Consider the following 20034-nt stretch of genomic DNA (forward strand, 5'->3'; position numbering starts at 1 on the left):
CTGACCCTATAATTAGAAATTGAATAAATAATAATTTTTTTTATAAAACCTTTTTAATTTAATAAAATACATTACACGAGCATCACACGTGTACAACTTTCCAATGGGAAGCTAAGCAGCTAAAGCTGTTGGCATGGAAAGAAAACGATGTGCTCCTATCCTTTTCAGCTTGTCCAATCCCCTGACCGGCTGAACCTCCTTCAAGCGAAACTCATTATAAAAAGATCCATATTAAAAGCATACTCCAAATTGACAGTTTTTCCAAAAATATATATATATTTTTTAATATCCGTTGTTACCGGTTGACCGGACAACAAGGTTTCCCCCAAGCCAACGGCTCTTGCACGCGTGACACGTACATTTACCCAATTGCACACTAAAACCGACCAGAAATTTCAATTATATAAAAATTCAAAAATCGGAAAATTTATTAAAAAAAAAAAAAATTTTGCACGAAGAAGAAACGTTGCTCTCTCTCTCTCTCTCTCCTTCCAAAAAAAGGGTTCACAGAGAACAAAGCGGGGGTTTTGTGAAGTGAGAGAAAAGAAGAAAACGAAGCTTTTAGAAAGAGAAACTAAAAATTCAGTCACTGAAGAGAGAATTTCTGCAGATACTGAAAGTTCTAGATTGAGATAATCACGAAGAAACTGGAGTCTTCTCTGTTTTAGCTGTATCTCTGCTAGGGTTTCATTTGATTTCAGTGTATTAATTTATCAAGGTAAACTCTATACCACGCTTGCAGGTACTGTTTTTATGATTTATTTTCATATCAGTTGATTTCCATTGCTGGGATTTTGAGCTATTAATTACATACTTTTCTGCATTAATTGTGATAATCTAAATTAAGTCCTCAAATCTCATTTAATTGACACCATAATACAGAGCCACAAACCTAGGGTTTTCTCTGGTTTTCTTCTTATGCTTTTTGAGTTCTAGGGTTCGATCTTCTCTGCTTATGGTAATTGCTATTATTTTTGTCTAGAGTTGTTTTATTCTCTGTTTTAAGCTGATTGGTTTTGCAATTTTTATGTGACTATGTATTTTCTGTTCACTTTATGTTTTTTTTATTCAATTTAGTCTTTCTCATTTTGATTTTATTTTTATTTTCCCTAATCACGACTCTTATGTGCACTTTTAAGATTGAAACGATATTTAATTGGTGAAACTATCGATAAGTTTGGTATTGCTACTCTACAAAACTGAGATTCATTTGTCCCATAATTATAATAGTAAATCATTAGCCTTAGATTCTACCATTTTCTTCACTCCTGCAAGTTGTATCTTTCATTATCTTTGTTCATTGGATATTCTATCAGGTGTACAATTAATGTTACCAGGCGTGATTAGCTTAAGTATACTTGTCGTTTCAATCCCCAAATTTTTTGGATAAAGGCTTAGTTGAGTTGAGTTGAGTTGAGTTGACTATTGAATATGTTTGTTAGTGGTTTCTATATTCAGAACTGAAGCTTAACTTAAGTATACTTGTCATTGAAGGGTTTTTAAGATCTTTTGAATATTTATTGCCTGTGTGATTTATGAAAATGACGAAGAAGTGTGCATTTTCCCTGTCACATTTTTATGCCAACGGTGTTGTGTTTCTGGTTTTAAGACTCTAAAATTGCCGTAGTTATGCTTTATCAAATGGTTATATAGAATTTCCCCTAGTAGTCAAGTTGATGGGTTTCCATGCATGATTTAAAATATGTCATTATGCGTTCTAGTAGGATATCATATTTAGAATTTATTAAGAATTGGATTCATGTATATAGATCCTTGTGTTTATAAGGACATTAGTATTGAGCCTTTGCTTCAATTTTTTTGCCTTTTTTTCCTCAGTTATGTACAATGATTATGTTATTTCTCTTTTGACAATTACTTGTTCTTGGTCAAAGTTTTGTTCATGTTCTGTTTTTTAGTGTAGTTAGCTGCTTTCTTTTTCTTTCCTTATCTTTTTTTTTTTAATTTAATTTTTACATATTATAAGATAAATTATCATATCAAGTTATCAACCAGCTACTGCATACAGTCTGGAGCTTTTTATTAGAAGTTTTATTATTTCTCCTTGCAGGTTAGCCTGTAATAATATTATTCTCAAAGTTAACTGTTCTCAATGGAAAAAAAGGGATCATTATACCACAAGGACTTATTTAATACTTGGTGTGGAATGTGAAGCACTATGACACTTGAAGATTTCTTTACACTGACTGAGATGAAAGATGGGCTCACATCCCTTTCTCGAGTGCACGAGCTGGTTGCTGTAATGCAGAAAGAAAAAGATTGCATTGTGAAGAATGTTGGTGATGCAACCAGGCAGTGGGCTGCTGTTGCAAGCACAATTGCTGCTACAGAGAATAAAGATTGTCTTGATCTTTTTATTCAATTAGATGGACTCTGGTTTATAGATAGATGGTTAAAGGATGCTCAAAAGTTTGGTAATGACACAGCTGATGCTTTTGTAGAAGAGTCTATTGCTGCACTTTTAAGAGCACTGGAAAAACTGCAAATAGACAAGGAGAGGTCTGTTTCTTCTGGGATCTGGATCACCGTCAACAATCTTCTTGACCATAGTAGCTCTCGTGTTCAGGATAGAGCAAGGGCACTGTTTGATAGCTGGAAGCATGCTAGGGTTAGTGATGCAATTCATCATGATGTTCAGAGTGCAGGGGCATTTCGTGATGCTGATGTGCTCACCAGTGAGAACAATAGAGCAGAATATGCTGCTGTAGACGTTCCTCTTTCAAAAGGAAATGCTGTTGTAGAAAATAATACAGCCGAACCTGACAGGGATGGAAATTTGCAATCAAGAAGTCCAAATTGTCTTCAATCAGAAAGGGATAAAGATGTGCAGATTCAAGCTCATGGAAACCTGGAGGATAGAACTTCAGATCCTCATAGTACATCTGTAATGTCAAACTCTGTTGAAGAGAGTCCTCAATTGAAGGAAAAGTCCTCAAGGGGTAATGTTGAAGGAACTGCTTCAACCGAGACTCATAGTTTTCCCATTCCAAAGGGACAAAATAATGAGCCGGAGTGGGATGCATCAAAGAAGCTTGGAATTTTCTCTGACAACTCAGGTATGGTAGCTTCTCCCTCTAGTAAGGTGGAACCTGGAGCTTGTTCTTCTAGTGCTGATGCTGCCAGTGCTAAAGAGGTTTTGGCAGAAGCTGCATTTCAAAACAATGTTGATGCCAAAGAGGGTGATTCTTTTCCAAACAGTACTGCACTTGGTGATGCAGGAACAACTGTATCTCCACCAAAAGCTGGGACAGATGATGTGGGATCTATAGATCATAGTAATGCACAGATGTTCGATTCTTCTGCTAAAGATGATTGTTCTGACAATCTGCAGGACTCATCTGACGGTGACAGGAGATTGGAGAAAACTGAGTATGTTGGAGCTCCTTTTTCACTGGTGGCAGACATTGTAGCAGTGGATGATGATCAGCAGCGAAGCAGTGATGGGGCTGAAGATTTAAGAGATGATTCTGATTTCTCTAAACCAGAGATGGATATCCAGAGTCCTGATCCAATTGACAGGAGGAGATCTGATGCTGAGCTTGAATATGGGATGGTTGATGCTCTAGAAGTTGCTCGGCAAGTTGCACAAGAAGTGGAGAGAGAGGTAGTAGATTACAGAGAACCATCTTGCAGCTCATCTTCAGAGAAAATCATGGAAAGTGGTGTTAGGGAGCCAGGTACCCCAGATTCTATAAATGCGAAGCACAACCAACATGCAGAGGTCCCTCTAGAAGAAATTCCAACTGGACAAAATCAGTCTTCTGAGGCATATCCAACAGAAGAAGGGCGCTTAAGTAGTTCCAATAATGTGGAAAATGAAGCAGAAAATGGTACACATGAGTTGGAGTCCTCACAGGTGACTGAAGTGGCTTCAGAACCAGGGGTTAATACAGAGAAAGGGTTATGTGACTTTGATCTGAATCAAGAAGTCTGTTCTGATGATATGGATCGTCCATTGAATCCCATCTCTACTCCAGTATCAGTTGTTTCAGCTTCAAGGCCAACAGCAGCTTCTGGATCTCCTTCAGCACCTTTGCAGTTTGAGGGCATTCTCGGATGGAAAGGGTCTGCAGCTACTAGTGCTTTTCGACCAGCTTCACCGCGCAAGACTTCTGATGGTGACAAGAATCTTGAGATTGGGAGAATTGGCAGTAATTCAAAACAGAGAAGGGACAGCCTTGATATTGATCTGAATGTGGCTGAGGATGGAGATGAGAAGGTGATAGACTTAATTTCAGGAAGGCCAATTCCAGTCTCGTCTGGCATGCATTCTGGAGAATCTTCAGTAGAAGTGGGTCCAAGAAGATCAGAAAGGCCCAACCTTGATTTAAATCGCGTCAGCGATGATGGTGATGCTCCACCATCAGGTTTGAGGATGGAAGGGCAGCTGTTTCACCCCCGGAATGGCCATCGCAGCCCATCTCCTGCTTCTTCATCATCATCTATGCAGCCTTCACTGAGGAATTTTGATTTGAACGATAGGCCTCTTTTTCACAATGATTCTTCAGATCAAGGGCTCCATCTTGGCAACCAAAATTTAAGAGCTTTTGGAGGTTTTAAATCAGGTGATCCGGTTATTTCTATCATGGGTGCTAGAGTTGAAGTGGGTAGTAGAGTGGAAGTCGGTAGGAAGGATTTTGTTCCTCAAAATCTGTCCTTGCCAAATGGCAAGCCTCTAGATCATACAATGGATACAAATGTGACAAGAATGGGAGGTGTTCTCGGGATTCCAACTGTGTCATACACGCATTCTCCTGTTTTTGGGTACAATGGACTGACAACAGTGCCAACCATGTCCATCTCCTCAGCTTTGTATGGATCTGGTGCCTCAATCCCTTACATGGTAGATTCAAGAGGAGCCCCTGTGGTACCTCAAATTCTGGGTTCTACATCTGTTCCTTCTGCTTGCTCCCAACCTGCATTCATGATGAGTATGACCAGTGCACCAAGTTTAAATGGTGCAGGGCCTTCACGGCTTAACTTTGATCTTAATTCTGGTTTTGCAATTGAAGGAGGTCCTGGGGGTTTGAGGCAACTTTTCATGACTGGTCAAGGTAGGTCGATGGAGGAGCATTTGAGGGCCAACGTTCAACCCTCCTCGAGCTCTGCAGTTGGTGGGAAAAGGAGGGAACCTGACGGTGGTTGGGAACCATACTCTTTACAATATAAACATCCACAGCCTCCATGGAGGTAGACACGTCCTAATCACCAGAGTTGCTCTTCCGTTGCAAGTTCATAAATCCAATCGAGCTGATTGAAGGATTGCAAAGATAATTTAGAGAGTATGCAAGGCCCATTGGCTTCAGCGAGGGAGAGTTGGAACTGAATAAAAATGGGGGAATTATGAATGTAATATGATTCATGAGATTAATTGCTGAAGAAAAAAAAAATTAGGTTTTATTTGTTGCAGCTTTTTATTTTCCTTTTCTGTGTTTCATAGGTCATCGCAGTCATAGAAGCTTGGTACATGTAGCTGTAATATCCTTTTTCTTATATAGCGCAGAAATTTGAAGGGACTAATTGCCCATTCGGCCTAGTTTTAGCAACATTTGTCGTATGAAAGATAGTCGACCAATTTTTGATCATTGATTTTTTCCCCCTTTTCTTTTCATGAACAGAAACAAATGATCCGATCTTTTCTGATCTGATACTGCAAACTCCCCATTCCAGGACCTTTTAATTTATTAATTTATTTTTCATATTAACAATTTGATATTCACTTGCAACTTAACATGATGAAAGGTTGCTAGTGTATTCACTAATTTCGTAGCTATGTTGTGAAGCGTGCAGAAGAGGAATTAAGTAATTGTCCAAAAAAAAAATTAATAAATATTTTATTGTTACTAATAAAATTACTTGAATCCCACTTCGTATTAAAAACGTTCAAGTGCTAAAAAAAAAAAATTAAAAATTTATTATTTCAAATATTTAAAAATTATAAAAAAAACTTTTATTATTTTAAAAATCTTATAATCAAAATATATTAAATTTAAATTTAAATTTAAATTAATTTTTAACACTCTCTTTAGTCAACTGCTAAACAGACCATTGAACGCGGTCTGATAAGTCGAGCATAATGGTCCAAACAAACAATCGAATTAATGTCATGGATAGTGTTCACCGTCCAACCCCATTTGGTCAAGAAAGGCAACCAGTGGAACCAACAAGAAAGCTTTGTGGGCCAAGGTTTTTGGGCAAAAAGACTTTCACCAGAATCCCGACTGATGGATAAGGCATGTCAACAATATAATTAAGAAATTAATTATCCCAATACTCCAAAAGAATACATTTATAATAAGTTGATACAGCACCAGATAATGGTAATGACCACCCACCTCCCTTGATGTATTATCTATAATTTGCCTCTGATTTCTCTCTCTGCAGTAACCGCCTCTTCCTCTTTAGATATGGAATCAGCAATGAACCTTCCATAAACCAAACTGAGGTAGATACAAATTTTTCAAGCACAAGACTTGACAGTGCTATCTGCGCTTATACCTGGAGGAAAAAAATGGCTCCAGGTAAAATAACTCATTCCAATACTTATGAAGCAAATATACATGGTTGATGATACTGACACGGATTATGAACAAAATAAACAAAGATAATCACGATATGGCTAAGCTAGCTACTTGTGACAATCATAGAGATCCAAAAATCTTCAGTTGTAGACAAATAGAAAAATTTAACTCCAATATAGCAATGGTTATAATAACACATCCAGTTAATCAGGAGACTGCTATCATATGATAGTTTTTATAGCAACAATGACAAAAATTTCCAAGTTTTATGTTTAAAATATCTGCAAAACAGGTTCAACCATGAGCAATTAGCAGATCCTGGCACAGTTGCATAATCAAGAACCTTCCAATATTATCTTACACTCTTCACTCGACCTTATAATTGGGCATTCTAAGACAATCTTAACCTAAGGGACTGAAACTGATCAGGGCAGGTTTAACTGCATTGAAATTCTGGTTTTCTTCTAAAGCATAATACGATATTTTCAGAAACTCATTATATCAAAAACCATATTTCTGTCAGCAGTCAAATCCCATGATAATCAACATCACATAATAAACTGTCCATAGAGATTTAAGCAACAGCTTAACCAAAGATCAAACTTGGTTTTTTATCCTCTTCTTGACTAAACAGCATAGAATTCCTTGGAACATGAAATAAGAACAGGAAAAGGGGGGAAAAAGTTAATCCCATACCGTGATTTGCTCTTAAATGAATTCTTGGACTTTTTGCTTCCCATTCCACCACTGCTTTTCTTCCGCTTTTTCTCGGTCATGTCACTTTGGAATAGTTCCCGCATCTCTTCAGTCCTTGATTGAGTTCTTTCAGGAGGACGCTTCGATTTTTTCTTCCCTGCCTTTTGCACAATCTTGCCTGCATCTAGTGCCCTCTTCACAGCCTTCACTGCTTTCGCCCGTCGGTAACCCAGGTCAACCAGTGACATCCCAGTCTTCTCTTTCTTATTTATTCCATTACCCTGCAGAATTTTTTATGCAAGTACCAAATGTAACTAAAGAATGGTTTAGGCATTTAGCTTACTGATTGATGAAGAGTTGAAGGTGCACATGCACATTCTTTTGTCAACATAGATGTAATGCATATCTACACTGTAATTTGATATATTCCAACTAATGACCTATGGTAACATAACTACATTAAATAGATCCATAAATTATGAAAATAGAAGAAGAGAACACATGTACTTCTGATTTCTCAATATGATCTTCATCCTCCAACATCTCTCTGGCTGCTTGTAATTTTCGACGCTTCTTCCGGGGCAATTTTTTCTGTCCAACAGACATTAACAATTTATTTTACCTGAATTCTTAAGAATTGTTTTAAATAAAATAAAATAAAAAAATACCTCCCGCTCACGCTTCCTCTTTTCCTTCAATTTAAGATCTTCAGCCTGTTGGGCACTCATAACCTCATTCCCAGAACCTTTTTCTTTCTCTTTTGATGCCTGTCACATGAATAAACAGCAACATGTAATTAGGTGCAGAAATTAATATCAAATTCGAATTGCTAAATTTAACATTCTTTAAGGCTTAAATCATAAATAACACTCAACACTTCAAATAACATGGGTACATGGTAAATAGCTACTGCTCCACCCAAGAATAATGACAGAAGAACTTGTGGCTTGGAAAGATTTCTTCCTATAGAATGAAGAACTACCTTCCTATAGCTGTACTCCTATATAATGAAAAACCACCTTCAACTAGAGAATAAACCTTATTTATCCAATGTTCTGAGTCATATTATTATCCAATAGATTATATAGAACACAATTTCATTAGCAATTTCACACAAGAAAGGACATCTTATGTTCAGAATATTCAAGATTATTGTTTCCACTTCAATCAAATAACGATCAAATAAGATTGAAATTTGTATAATTGTATTACATTATTAGCAGAAAAATCAGAAATATACCATAAAAAATAACCAGAATGATTTCCAAATGGCTGTTTTTAATGTCAATTTTAATGGTCAGAATAATCATCACTGGCATTTTCATAACTTAGTTACTTTCGCAATTGCCTGATAATTGAATATAAACCAAAACTGAAAATGAAAACAGAAGTGATGCAACATAAACTACCTTTGCTGCTTTTGCTGCAAGCTTCTTCTCTTTCTCTGTTACAAACCATGTCCTTTTGGGGCGTGCAAAAATTTCATCCTTGTGCGTAATCATATTCTCTGCCTGCACAAGTGCATGAACTAACGTTCACTGCTTTTTAATAATAGTTTTCATGATGCAAAATACTTATAATAGGCAGCAGACAATCTACAGCTACTATTTATCCTTCACAAATGCCAATGCAGGAAAAGGACATCAAATGTAAAAGCTGTCCAGAGAGAGCATATGGGCAAGTACCTTTGTTGCTTCCATTTCAGCTTTTCTTAAAGCTCTCTCTTCCCTGCAGCAATTCAACATCTATAACTTCAGTCCAAATAAAGAATATCAATTTTTGGTTAAATGAGCTCTGATAATGAATGCCAATCAAAACCTCTCTTCTTGAAGAATGGCAGCCACTTGATCTTCCATTTGATCAATTATCTGAGACCACTTAGCAATTGATTGCTCTGCAACAATACGGCTCTTCAACTTTGAACCAGCTCTTTTTGCCTATTTATAGAGCCTAGTGAGTCATATCAGGCTCAATTGATGATGCAGATAAAGGAAAGGAAATTTGAAGAATGTTTCTAATTAATTATCCTGTCATACTTTACATGTTAAAATCTTTTTAGCTAATTTCTTAGAGGATCACTGCATTTAGACTAACATAGTAGAACCCAAAACCCCAAACAAGCCAAAACAATAAGAGTTCTAATTTGTGTGAATCTTTCTACATTAACTTCACCATTGATTGATTGGTCATGGTCCCCCAATATCAAAATCTATTAAATGAACAACTGAAGAAGAAAAAAAATGTAGCATTGCCAAAATCAGACGCAGTGTCCTAGAGAGATCTATATGCAGCAAGCCAGCCAGGCTGTTGGCATATTTTTAGATTTCTAAAGTAACAATAAGATGACAATTCTCAAATAAAGAAATAAGGAGAGTTTCTCTAAGACGCAATGCAATTATGCAATTCAGCTAACGAGCCAAAATACCTAGACAGCTTAAGTTCTAGGACCTATGTAATCCTACCATGAACACTGTATAAAACTAACATATTTTCATACAAAGCAATGAAAATGTTATCTCATCATGACTTAGGATTGACAACATTAGTGGCTACTCCAAGAAAGAAAATATTCTGTATTATCAGCATCATTTATGTAGTTTGTGTTCAATCTCATTAAATCTAATTATTCATAAATAAAGTAATAACAACATTTTTCAAGACAACAAAATAGCTTAGGATAAATAGCAATTCTAAATTTGTGGCTCTATTAACTTACCATAGTCAATACACAAATAAAACAAATATGTTGCTTTATCTCTTACAGAAATTAAGTTAAACATACAAGCCTCAGAAAATGGAGGAAGAAAATGGCTCACAATGGCTTTTAAAAGAGAACGATCATTATCTGACACAAATGTTACAGCATAACCTTCTCTACCAGCTCTTGCCGTACGACCGACCCTATGAACGTAGCTGTGTAGAGAAACAAAGGAATAGGAGGTGCTAACATCAACTTGTACAGATTTTAATATAAGGTAAAGAACAAATGTTCTAATTAGCAACAAAGAAATATATCATGATCTAGCACCATCAAAAGCATTCACCTTGTCAGATCACGAGGACATGCATAATTAATAACTGTTTGAACACCAATAATGTCAAGTCCCTACAAAAGGAGATCAGCAACATGTCACAGAAATGAACACAACTTAAATTACCCAAATTCTGACACCTAAAATAAAGAGGAAAATATTGGAGATGAGCCAAAGAGGCAACAGACTTAAGTTCATATGATATGAGAAAACATTTTTGTATTATTCAAAACTCAGAAATAACTTGTAATTGACCCTAAAAGCCCAGCCACCAAAAAAAACCGTTAAATAGCAAATAAAAACATAAAAGGCGCAAGGAGGTAATGGTGTATATGGAGAAGCAATAATTCAATGGCATATGGAGGTGCAAGTAAATTATAAGAATATAACACATAGTATCTCCACTCACACGAGCAGCTACATCAGTAGCAATCAAAAAATCGACTTGCTGCTTCCTGAAAAGTTCCAAAGCCTACAGAGGAAACCATTAGTCAATTTAAAGCCATATAAGGATCTTAATAAACAGTAAAGCTTAAGCACTATCTAACATCATGGGACAATATTTTTGCAACTAATTCCATGATGAACCCAGACACGCTACAACCTTTCAAGGTAAGCTACTCACATCAAGACGCTGGACTTGTGTAAGATTTCCATGGAGCTCAGCAGCTTTAAAGCCAGCTAATCCAAACAAAATCTTCAACCTATGTGCAGCTTGCTTAGTACCACTGCCCAATGGAAAATCAAATTGATTAGATCCAGATAATCAATAAATTCCAAGACTGATAGAAGCACTCAAAATGTGAAAATATAAAATCTCAAACTTTCATTTTGCATGTTATTGATGAACAAGACTTATTTTGATAGTCCTACTGCTAAGACCATTGAGCTTCCGAACTTTAGAATGCTCAGCAACATCTTATTACCATTTACCCTTTTTTTAACTTTCTTTTAATCCATTTCCCTCTTGTTATAAAACAATAATGAAAAGAAGATTCACACAGCTACTTTACTTTTAGCATTTCCCTCCTTGTAAGTTTCAGCACAACCATCCACTTAATTTCATTGCATTATACCAACTCAGCAAATATACTAATTCAGATGGACCTGTCCTAACATCTGGATAGTCCACATAAGATATTATAATTCAGAAGTTGTAGTGAATTCAATACAAGAACATATTAATTAAACTATAATAAGCAAATAACAACCTGAAGATTATCACTTTAGATGTAAAAGTTTTTGAACACAAGGCAAGAAGAACAGCCTCCTGATTCACCTCACGCATTCTGCGGACCCTGACCACCCTGCAGATGAGAAAGCCATAATTTCAGATAAGGAAAAAAGTTTAAGAGAATGTGCATCTGTGCCTAACTCTAGAAATATTCCAAAATGCAGCCCAATTACAATGCACCTCAAAGACAGGAGCACAACATGATCCAGTCAGGATAACTTCTGCTGGAAAAAATAATGAAAAAAAAAAAATAAAGAAAAGAAGGTGGGGAGTGGGAACTTAATACTCTTCAGTCAATGTAGCTGGTCGTTTTGCAGATGGGTCAGCTGAGAGACGCAGTGGTCTAGTCAGAGAAAGTTTGATAAGCTCATTAATTTCTTCAGTCATTGTAGCTGAGAAGAGCATGGTCTGCCTCCTTTTGGGACATAGCTTAACCTGCCAATAAACCCAGGGCACTTAATGCTCCTCAAGGAATGTACAAATGGCTAGTAATGACATTAAAATTCATTTATGAAGAAAAATGATCAATAGTGTCAAAATTTTGTGGACAAACCACACTTTCACGGTATAGTTATAGATTACTGTTTGCAGTTATAAATGTCATTATATGGGCAAAATAATAAAAGTTCAAGTGTACCAGTTCATGAATTTCAGCACTAAATCCAAGTTCTAGAAGGCGATCTGCTTCATCAAGGATTAAAACTGCAAGATCATCCAAATCCACAGACATAGAATTGCGTAAATGATCTATCATTCGTCCTGGGGTAGCCACAACAATATCTGGCATTGATCTCAAGGCAGATTCTTGCACCTGAAATAAAAATGTCCGTCATGCTATATTATTGTTGGACATAGAGAAGCATAGAAGTATCTACATAGAGAAGCATAAAAGTATCTATAAAATAAATAAAAATGAACCTTGATTTGCAAGGAAATGGGTGAAATAAAAGACATTTGTGCTTTCTCAAAAATAGGTGCCCTCCATATTTGAAGTTTACACGTACCATATAATTTTTCTTTTCCAAAACCATGTCTATTAATTCCGCCTAAATAGTTTGCACTTAGTTGGTTTCAAGCCCGGATAAAGGAGGAGGGTTGCGGTAGGTGACAACCAGTGTATAAATTTCATCACACCTTATGATATGGATTCAAATCATATAAACGTTGAAGCGTCCTCTACTTACGACGCGCTACATCGGAACCCGAGTGTAGTGAGAAATATGCAAAGGTATAGAGCGTTCACTGAAAGCGACGTGGCACGCCGGCGCCCGGGTGTAGTGCTAAATGAGCAAGGGTTCCCACGTCATAGACGGGTGTGGGTAAAGAAATCAGTCCACAGGATAGATAGTGGAACAGATAGTAGAACAGAACACAAGATAAATATAGAAAACAATAGAAGATATCATAAAAGGAGACCAATTAGGAAGGAACAGGATAGGAGGAAGATCAGAGTTGGTACTTAAAATGTTGGATCACTTACAGGAAAATTAATGGAGCTTGTGGATACCTTGGAAAGAAGAAGGGTAAATATTGCTTGCATTTAAGAGACTAAATGGGTAGGAGAGAAAAGCAAGGAAGTGGATAATTCAGTGTACAAACTGTGGTTTGCCGAAAAGGAGAGAAACAAGAACAGAGTGGGCATAATCCTAGACAGGACATTGAAAGACGCTGTAATAGCTGTGAAAAGAGTAGGAGATAGAATTATACTAGTAAAGCTAGTACTAGAAGAAGACAATAAATATAGTTAGTGCTTATGCCCACAAATAGGACTAAATAGTAAGAGTAAACAAAGGTTTTGGAAAGATATGAACGATTTAATGCAAAGCATACCGAATAAAGAGAACGTTTTCATTTGTGGAGATTTGAATGGACATGTAGGAAGTGATAGGCAAGGTTATGAGAATGTTCATAGAGGTTTTGGTTTTGACAGTCGAAATGAGGAAGGAAAAAGCATCCTGGATTTTGCTTTGGCATACGACCTAATACTAGCAAATACCTACTTTATAAAAAGAGAGTCACATTTAGTGACTTTCAAAAGTGGACAACGTAGAAGTCAAACTGACTTCCTCTTAACTAAGAAGACAAATAAAGCTCTATGCAAGGATTGCAAGGTCATTCCAAGAGAGGCTTTAACAAGTCAACATCGGTTAGTGGTCTTCGATGTCAAGTTTATGAATAATTCAAGTAAGGTCAGAAGAAATAGTATAGCCCGAACAAAGTGATGGGAATTCAAAGGAGTAAAGCAAGTAAAGTTCAAAAATGAGCTTCTCGATTCCGAAGAATGGAAGCTGGATATGGAGGCCAATGATATGTGGATACAGATGCCATCAAAGATTAGAGAAGTAGCCAGAAAAGTACTTGGAGAGTCTAAAGGATATGAACCACCCTCAAAAAAGAGATGGTGGTAGAATGAGAAGGTACAAAAGGCAGTGAAGAGAAAAAGAGAATGGTATAAGAAATTACCTAAATGTAATAATAATGAGGCATATTAACAGTACAAGATAGCAAAGAAAGACAAAAAAACAGTTAGTCAAGCAAGAGCACAGGCCTTTGAAAAGTTATATGAGAAACTTGAAACTAAAGAAGGAGAGAGAGAGATATTTATAGATTAACAAGGAGGAGAGAAAGGAAATGTCAAGATCTCAATCAAGTTAGGTGCATTAAGGATAAAGAAGGAAAATTGTTGGTGAAAGATGAGAACATTAAAAAAAGATGGAGAAATTATTTTAATGATCTCTTTAATAATAGTCAAAATGGTAATGACATGAATATAGACTATAGAACAATAGAAAAAAATATGAATTATACTAGAAGGATTAGATCTTTATAAGTAAATGAAGCACTTAAGAGAATGAAAGTGGGTAAAACCTGTGGATCCGATGGAATACCAATTGAAGTATGAAAGTGTTTGAGAAATATAGGAGTGGCATGGTTAACTAAATTATTTAATAAGATTCTAAACTCAAATAAAATGTCTGATGAATAGAGGAGGAGTATTTTAGTACCTATTTTTAAAAATAGGGGAGACATACAGAGTTGCTCAAACTATAAGGGAATTAAACTCATGAGCCAAGTTGTGGAGCATCAACTACGTCATGATACTTCTATCTCTCTCAATCAATTTAGCTTCATGCCCGATCGTTCAACTATAAAAGCGATCTTTCTCATTAGATACTTGATGGAAAAATACAGAGATGTGAAGAAAGATCTACACATGGTTTTTATTGATTTGGAGAAGGCTTATGATAGTATTCCAAGAGATGTCTTATGGAAAGTGTTAGAACAAAAGAGGATATCTATTAGGTACATACAAGTGTTGAAAGATATGTATGAAGGAGCAACTACTATTGTGCGCACAGTGAAAGGGAAAACAAGAGATTTTCTGATCTCAATTGGATTACACCAAGAATTAGTTATAAACCCTTACCTTTTTTACATTAGTTTTAGATGAATTGACGAAACATATACAAGAGAGTATTCCTTGGTGCGTGATGTTTGCGGATGATATTATTATGATAGATGAGACACGAGAAAGAGTCGATAGAAAGCTAGAACTTTGGAGAAGTACTCTAGAGTCAAAGGGCTTTAAGTTAAGTAAAACAAAGACAGAATACATGCATTGCAAGTTCAATGAAGGCCAAACTGGTGATAAGGAAGGAGTTAGTTTGGATGGAGTGATACTATCCTAAAGTAATCATTTTAAATATCTCGGCTCAGTCCTTCAAGTAAATGGGGGATGTGAGGAGGATGTTAGTTATAGGATTAAAGCCGGATTGTTGAAGTGAAGACGTGCCACGGGAATTTTATGTGATCACAAGATTCCCAATAAGTTGAAAGAAAAATTTTACCGTATAGCCATATGACCGGCCATGTTATATGGTAGTGAGTGTTGGGTAGGGGAGAGCAGTTTTCGGTTTAAACCGAAAAACCGAACCGAACCGAGTCAATTCGGTTCAATCGGTTCGATTTTAAAACTCAATCGGTTTGGTTCGGTTTATAATTTTGATAATTTCGGTTAATTGGTTCAATTCGGTTATTTTCATAAAAAATAAAAAAAAATCAAACCGAACAAAAATTATTAATATATATATATATTAATAATTTTTTATTTTTAAAATTAATCGGTTCTTATTAATCGGTTTGGTTCGATTTTTAAAATTTTTTATTTTCGATTTTCGATTTTATCGGTTCGGTTCATAACCGAACCGACCGTTTGCACACCCCTAGTGTTGGGCACTAAAGGTGTCGTATGTCTCTAAGATAAGAGTTGAAGAGATGAGAATATTAAGGTAGATGAGTGGCCATACTAGACTAGATAAAATCCGTAATAAAAGTATTAGAGAAAAGGTAGGAGTGGTGCCAATTGAGAATAAGTTGAAAGAAGGGAGATTAAGGTGGTTTGGTCATATGAAGCGTAGACATACGGAGGCTTCAGTTAGACGAATAGGGCACATTAGGTTAGAGGATAAAAAGGAAAAAAAAAAAAAGGGTAGACCTAAATTGACTTGGAAGAAAGTAGTACAACATGACACAGAAGCATTACACATTTCTGAGGATTTAACACAAAATCGTTTAGAGTGGAAAAAGCGAATCCATATAGCCAACCCTAAATTTTTGGGATAAAAGTTTAGTTGAGTTGAATTGAGTTAAAACCATGTCTATTGCATCCATAAACTCCACAAACCAACCAATAATTCCAAACACGAGAAATTTTAGAATCCAAAGAGATGGACTGAGCTACATATAGTAGAATCCAAGAAGACCAAGGAACAGAAGAATTGAAGAGGGATTACTTGAAGCAACACTAGAAAATATCAAATGTTGATTCGCATGCAACCAGGCATTTATGAATTAAGCAATTGAAGAGATTAAATTAATGAGCTGACCTTTGTAGAAAGCCCACCAACAATCAAGCAACATCTAATATCTGTAAACTGAGAAAGTTTCTCTATCATACTGTGAACCCTGCAATAAGCACGTAATATAAAATCGAACAATGATTAACTACTTAATAAGATAAAGCTCATGCAAAAAAAAAAAAAGCACAGGACCAACCACAAACAGACCAGTTAAAGTAAATATTATAACTCATAACGAAAGACATATTTCTTAACAAACGTCTTTCTACATAAAATCATGTTTTAAATAAGAAGTTGAGAAATATAGTTTATCCTGTACCTGTCTTAACATGAGGTCTATCAAATACATAAGATACTATACAACATGGTAAAAGTAACACTCACTGAACCGCCAACTCTCTTGTTGGTGTGAGAATGAGGACCCGTATTGCTTGAACACGTTTTGGACGAAAAAGTAATCTCTCCAAAGTAGGTAATGCAAAGGCAGCTGTCTGCAAGATTGAAGGGGGAAAAAAAACTAAGGCTTTGTTTGGTTCACAAAAAATTGCATGGAACATGATGGAGAATAGAATAACTATCCCTAGATTTAGCTCAAATTAGATTTTGAATACCATTTCCTGAAAGAGCAATTTTATAGAAAATTTAAAACATGTAATAATTATTATACAGAATAAATACTTTTAAATTAGTATCATTTAAATTTAAAATATTAGCAAATAGAATAACCTACACTATTGCATTCCATGAACCAAGTAAGTCCCAAGTCTCACTAGCAATCAAATGCGCCAATTAAAAGTTATAATATAACTGAACTTTAAAAATAAAAAATGTACCTTCCCAGAACCAGTAATCGCACTCCCACAAATATCACGGCCAGTGAGTGCCAGTGGTATACAAGCAGCCTACAGAAAATCAGTATACTTCAATAACCTTGAAAGAAATGAAAAACGCTACAGGAGAAAGTGAAATTGAAGGAAAAACTAAAACCTGAATTGGAGTAGGCTTAGTGTAACCTAAAGCCTCACAAGCCCGAAGCAATGGGCGAGATAGATTGAGCTCCATGAAAGAATTCGCATGGAAGGAAGCTCCTTCTGCAGGTGCAAAAAATGACTTACTTCCATCGGCATTACTTACCCCATCATCATCCTCTTCTGATCTATAATCTTCCTGTGTAAGAATAAACAAATTACTATTATGAGGATTTCCATTTCAAACAAGAAATAAGAGATAAGAGAAATTTTAGCTACCTGTTTGTCTGGTTCCGAATCTGAGGCGGCTTCTGCGTCGGCGGCGGGAGTGGTGATAGGAACGGAGCGATGTTGAAGGGCTCTGGAAATCTTGTAATCCACGGAGGTGGTGCTTCGACGAGCGTGTTCTTCCGCAACGGACTCGGAGTAAGAAGCGAAATCCCATGGTGATTGAGTATGCCTATTAGAAGGTTTCTTCTTTGCTGCTGCTTCTTCTTCTTCTTCTTCCCCTTCTTCTTGTTCGTCTTCGTCGTCGTCTTCTTCTTCCTCTTCTTCAGGATGGGATAATTCGCGCTCCTCGTCGCTAGGAGGTTCGAATAAGAAGCTTCTAGCCATGGGAGGGATTGAAAAAAAGACGACAAGTTGGCGTTTTTCTGCTGTTATGGAAAAGGGTTTTGAGCTGGAATCAAGAAGGGTTTAAGTGGAGGAGATTGATGTCACGGCGTCGTTTAGGACGTATTTGAGGTTTAATATTATTATATTTATCTCTCTATTTTAGTGTTTACTCCTGAATATATATATATTGGATATAAGTATAAAACAGACAACCAAATATTAATAGACTAATAAGTATTAATTTTAATTAAATGTAATTGTATAAAAGAAAAATAATCCCACTAAAGACTCATTGGATTTAGTATTAAAAATCAATTTGTAATTTTTATATGCTTAAAATATATTAAAAATTGGCTAAAACGCAGCCTTCTGGGGTTCATCCACTTATTTCTTTTATTTTTGTGTTACTTTGAAGAAAAATTGATAAATAATTAATAAAATAATAAATGTGATTTATTTTTAATAAAAGAATAATTATAAGGTAAATATTATTAGGAAAATTATAAAAATATTAACTATGAATAATATATTATTACTACTTAAATTATCATTAATTAAATTTTATTATTATAATTAGTTTGGTTATTAAATTAAAAAATTCAAATTGATAATAAAAAATTATAAAAATTAATAATTAAGTAAGAAATTGAACCAAATATTACTTATTAAAATAATTAAATTTCATCAGCCTAATTTAATAATTTAATTATAATCAAATAACACACAACTTGATAAAATAGAGGGAAACGTGCAATTTAATTATGAATAAAAATAGAGGGAAATGTGTAATTTTTTTTAATAAAAATATAAAATAAAATAGGCAAAAGCAAGAGGCAGTGCATACCTGAGATTTTGGCCCAATAAAAATAGACAACAAAATCCAGCCGATTTACGAAGTTTAAATTCAGACCTTAAAAAAAATTAATAAAATAATTAATTGTGTGTGAAACTATATTGTTGTGACCCAACCCTGTGGGAAATGGATCAACAAGAGCCTAACCCGAAAGACAAATTGGCTGTGAAATTAGACTCGTACATTGTCCGGGTTATTAGGTCCTTATTTGATTAGGCTAACTTGATTAGGAAATTTTTAATTCTTAAGAAATATGAAAATATATCCTATTTATTGATATTTTATCTTAATTTTTTTGAAAAGTCCTTCATTTTTCAACCATTAAAATTGAAAAAGTTTGAATTAATTAAGACTTATATTAAGAGTGAGATTCGAAAGAAGCCAAAGCGCGCACGCGCGCACATATATATATATATATTAAATGGCAAATTATAGTTGGAGCTTAATTCCATGATTGGAATTATAAATAAAGACATATTCAAAGCTCTAAACAATTTGTTTTCTTTAGTATATTTTATATATGATGCTCTCTATGTTTACAAAACTAACATAACTTGGTGGAGAAAAGTATATCCATACTTAGAATCACTGAACTACGTAAAGACAGTCGGAAAACCATGACAGCATCAATGTTGAAAGAAAACTGGTAATATGACTGATGAAGTCCAACGGATGGTAGTGAAGAAGAACACTTGTTGATATCCGAATAGGCGGGATTAAATTTTTGAGACCATCTACAGACAGGCAATCTAAGTCACTTTGATGTGAAAAAATACTGATCAGCGTGAAGCTAGTTTGAATGTCTAATTGATTAGAGTCCAAAACACTTTCTTTTTAATACCAAAGCCCTTAGTAGAAGGATAAAAGGGAGGATTGATATAGGAAGGAAAAAAAATCCTCATTAAAACTAGAAAGAAAAACACAAATAGGACTCTCAATAATGAAAAAATAAAAGAAAAATAAAGAAATAGTCTATTTTTAATATTTCTATTAAAATTGTCACAAAAAAATATTTAATTTAATAATATTAAAAAATTATTTATAATTAAATTTATAAGTTCTAATTATAAGAGTAATGAAAATAGTTTTTTTTTTAATAATATTTAAAATATATTTTTTTTTATTTAAGTAAGTTTTGCCTTCCTACCAATCAAGTACAAAGAAAAAAAAGAAAATAAAAAAAATAATTTAATTCAATATTCTTACCATTTATATTTATAAAAATGTTTAATATAATA

The 20034-nt window shown here is 35.0% G+C and overlaps 2 protein-coding genes across 2 annotated transcripts; one reads left to right on the forward strand and one right to left on the reverse strand.

Moving 5' to 3' along the window:
- The first annotated feature begins 427 nt into the window (after nucleotides 1-427).
- LOC110655891 (uncharacterized) lies at nucleotides 428-5603 on the forward strand. Its single transcript, XM_021812375.2, has 2 exons — nucleotides 428-718; nucleotides 2069-5603. The coding sequence occupies exon 2, from the start codon at nucleotides 2177-2179 to the stop codon at nucleotides 5210-5212; it is 3036 nt and encodes a 1011-aa protein (XP_021668067.2). The 5' UTR covers nucleotides 428-718; nucleotides 2069-2176; the 3' UTR covers nucleotides 5213-5603.
- Nucleotides 5604-6240: 637 nt separating this feature from the next.
- LOC110655890 (DEAD-box ATP-dependent RNA helicase 28) lies at nucleotides 6241-18021 on the reverse strand. The gene is made up of 19 exons (XM_021812374.2): nucleotides 17608-18021; nucleotides 17348-17527; nucleotides 17194-17262; nucleotides 16745-16851; nucleotides 16388-16466; nucleotides 12139-12312; nucleotides 11788-11936; nucleotides 11479-11574; nucleotides 10893-10995; nucleotides 10677-10739; nucleotides 10280-10341; nucleotides 10052-10148; nucleotides 9054-9172; nucleotides 8921-8963; nucleotides 8645-8746; nucleotides 7904-8002; nucleotides 7743-7826; nucleotides 7236-7516; nucleotides 6241-6516 (listed from the first exon to the last, which is right to left on the reverse strand). Exons 1-19 carry the CDS (start codon nucleotides 17941-17943, stop codon nucleotides 6501-6503), a joined length of 2259 nt encoding a protein of 752 aa, XP_021668066.2. The 5' UTR covers nucleotides 17944-18021; the 3' UTR covers nucleotides 6241-6500.
- Nucleotides 18022-20034: the final 2013 nt, after the last annotated feature.

The sequence above is a fragment of the Hevea brasiliensis genome, chromosome 12, assembly GCF_030052815.1.
Source record: "Hevea brasiliensis isolate MT/VB/25A 57/8 chromosome 12, ASM3005281v1, whole genome shotgun sequence".
In the NCBI taxonomy this organism is placed as follows: domain Eukaryota; kingdom Viridiplantae; phylum Streptophyta; class Magnoliopsida; order Malpighiales; family Euphorbiaceae; genus Hevea; species Hevea brasiliensis.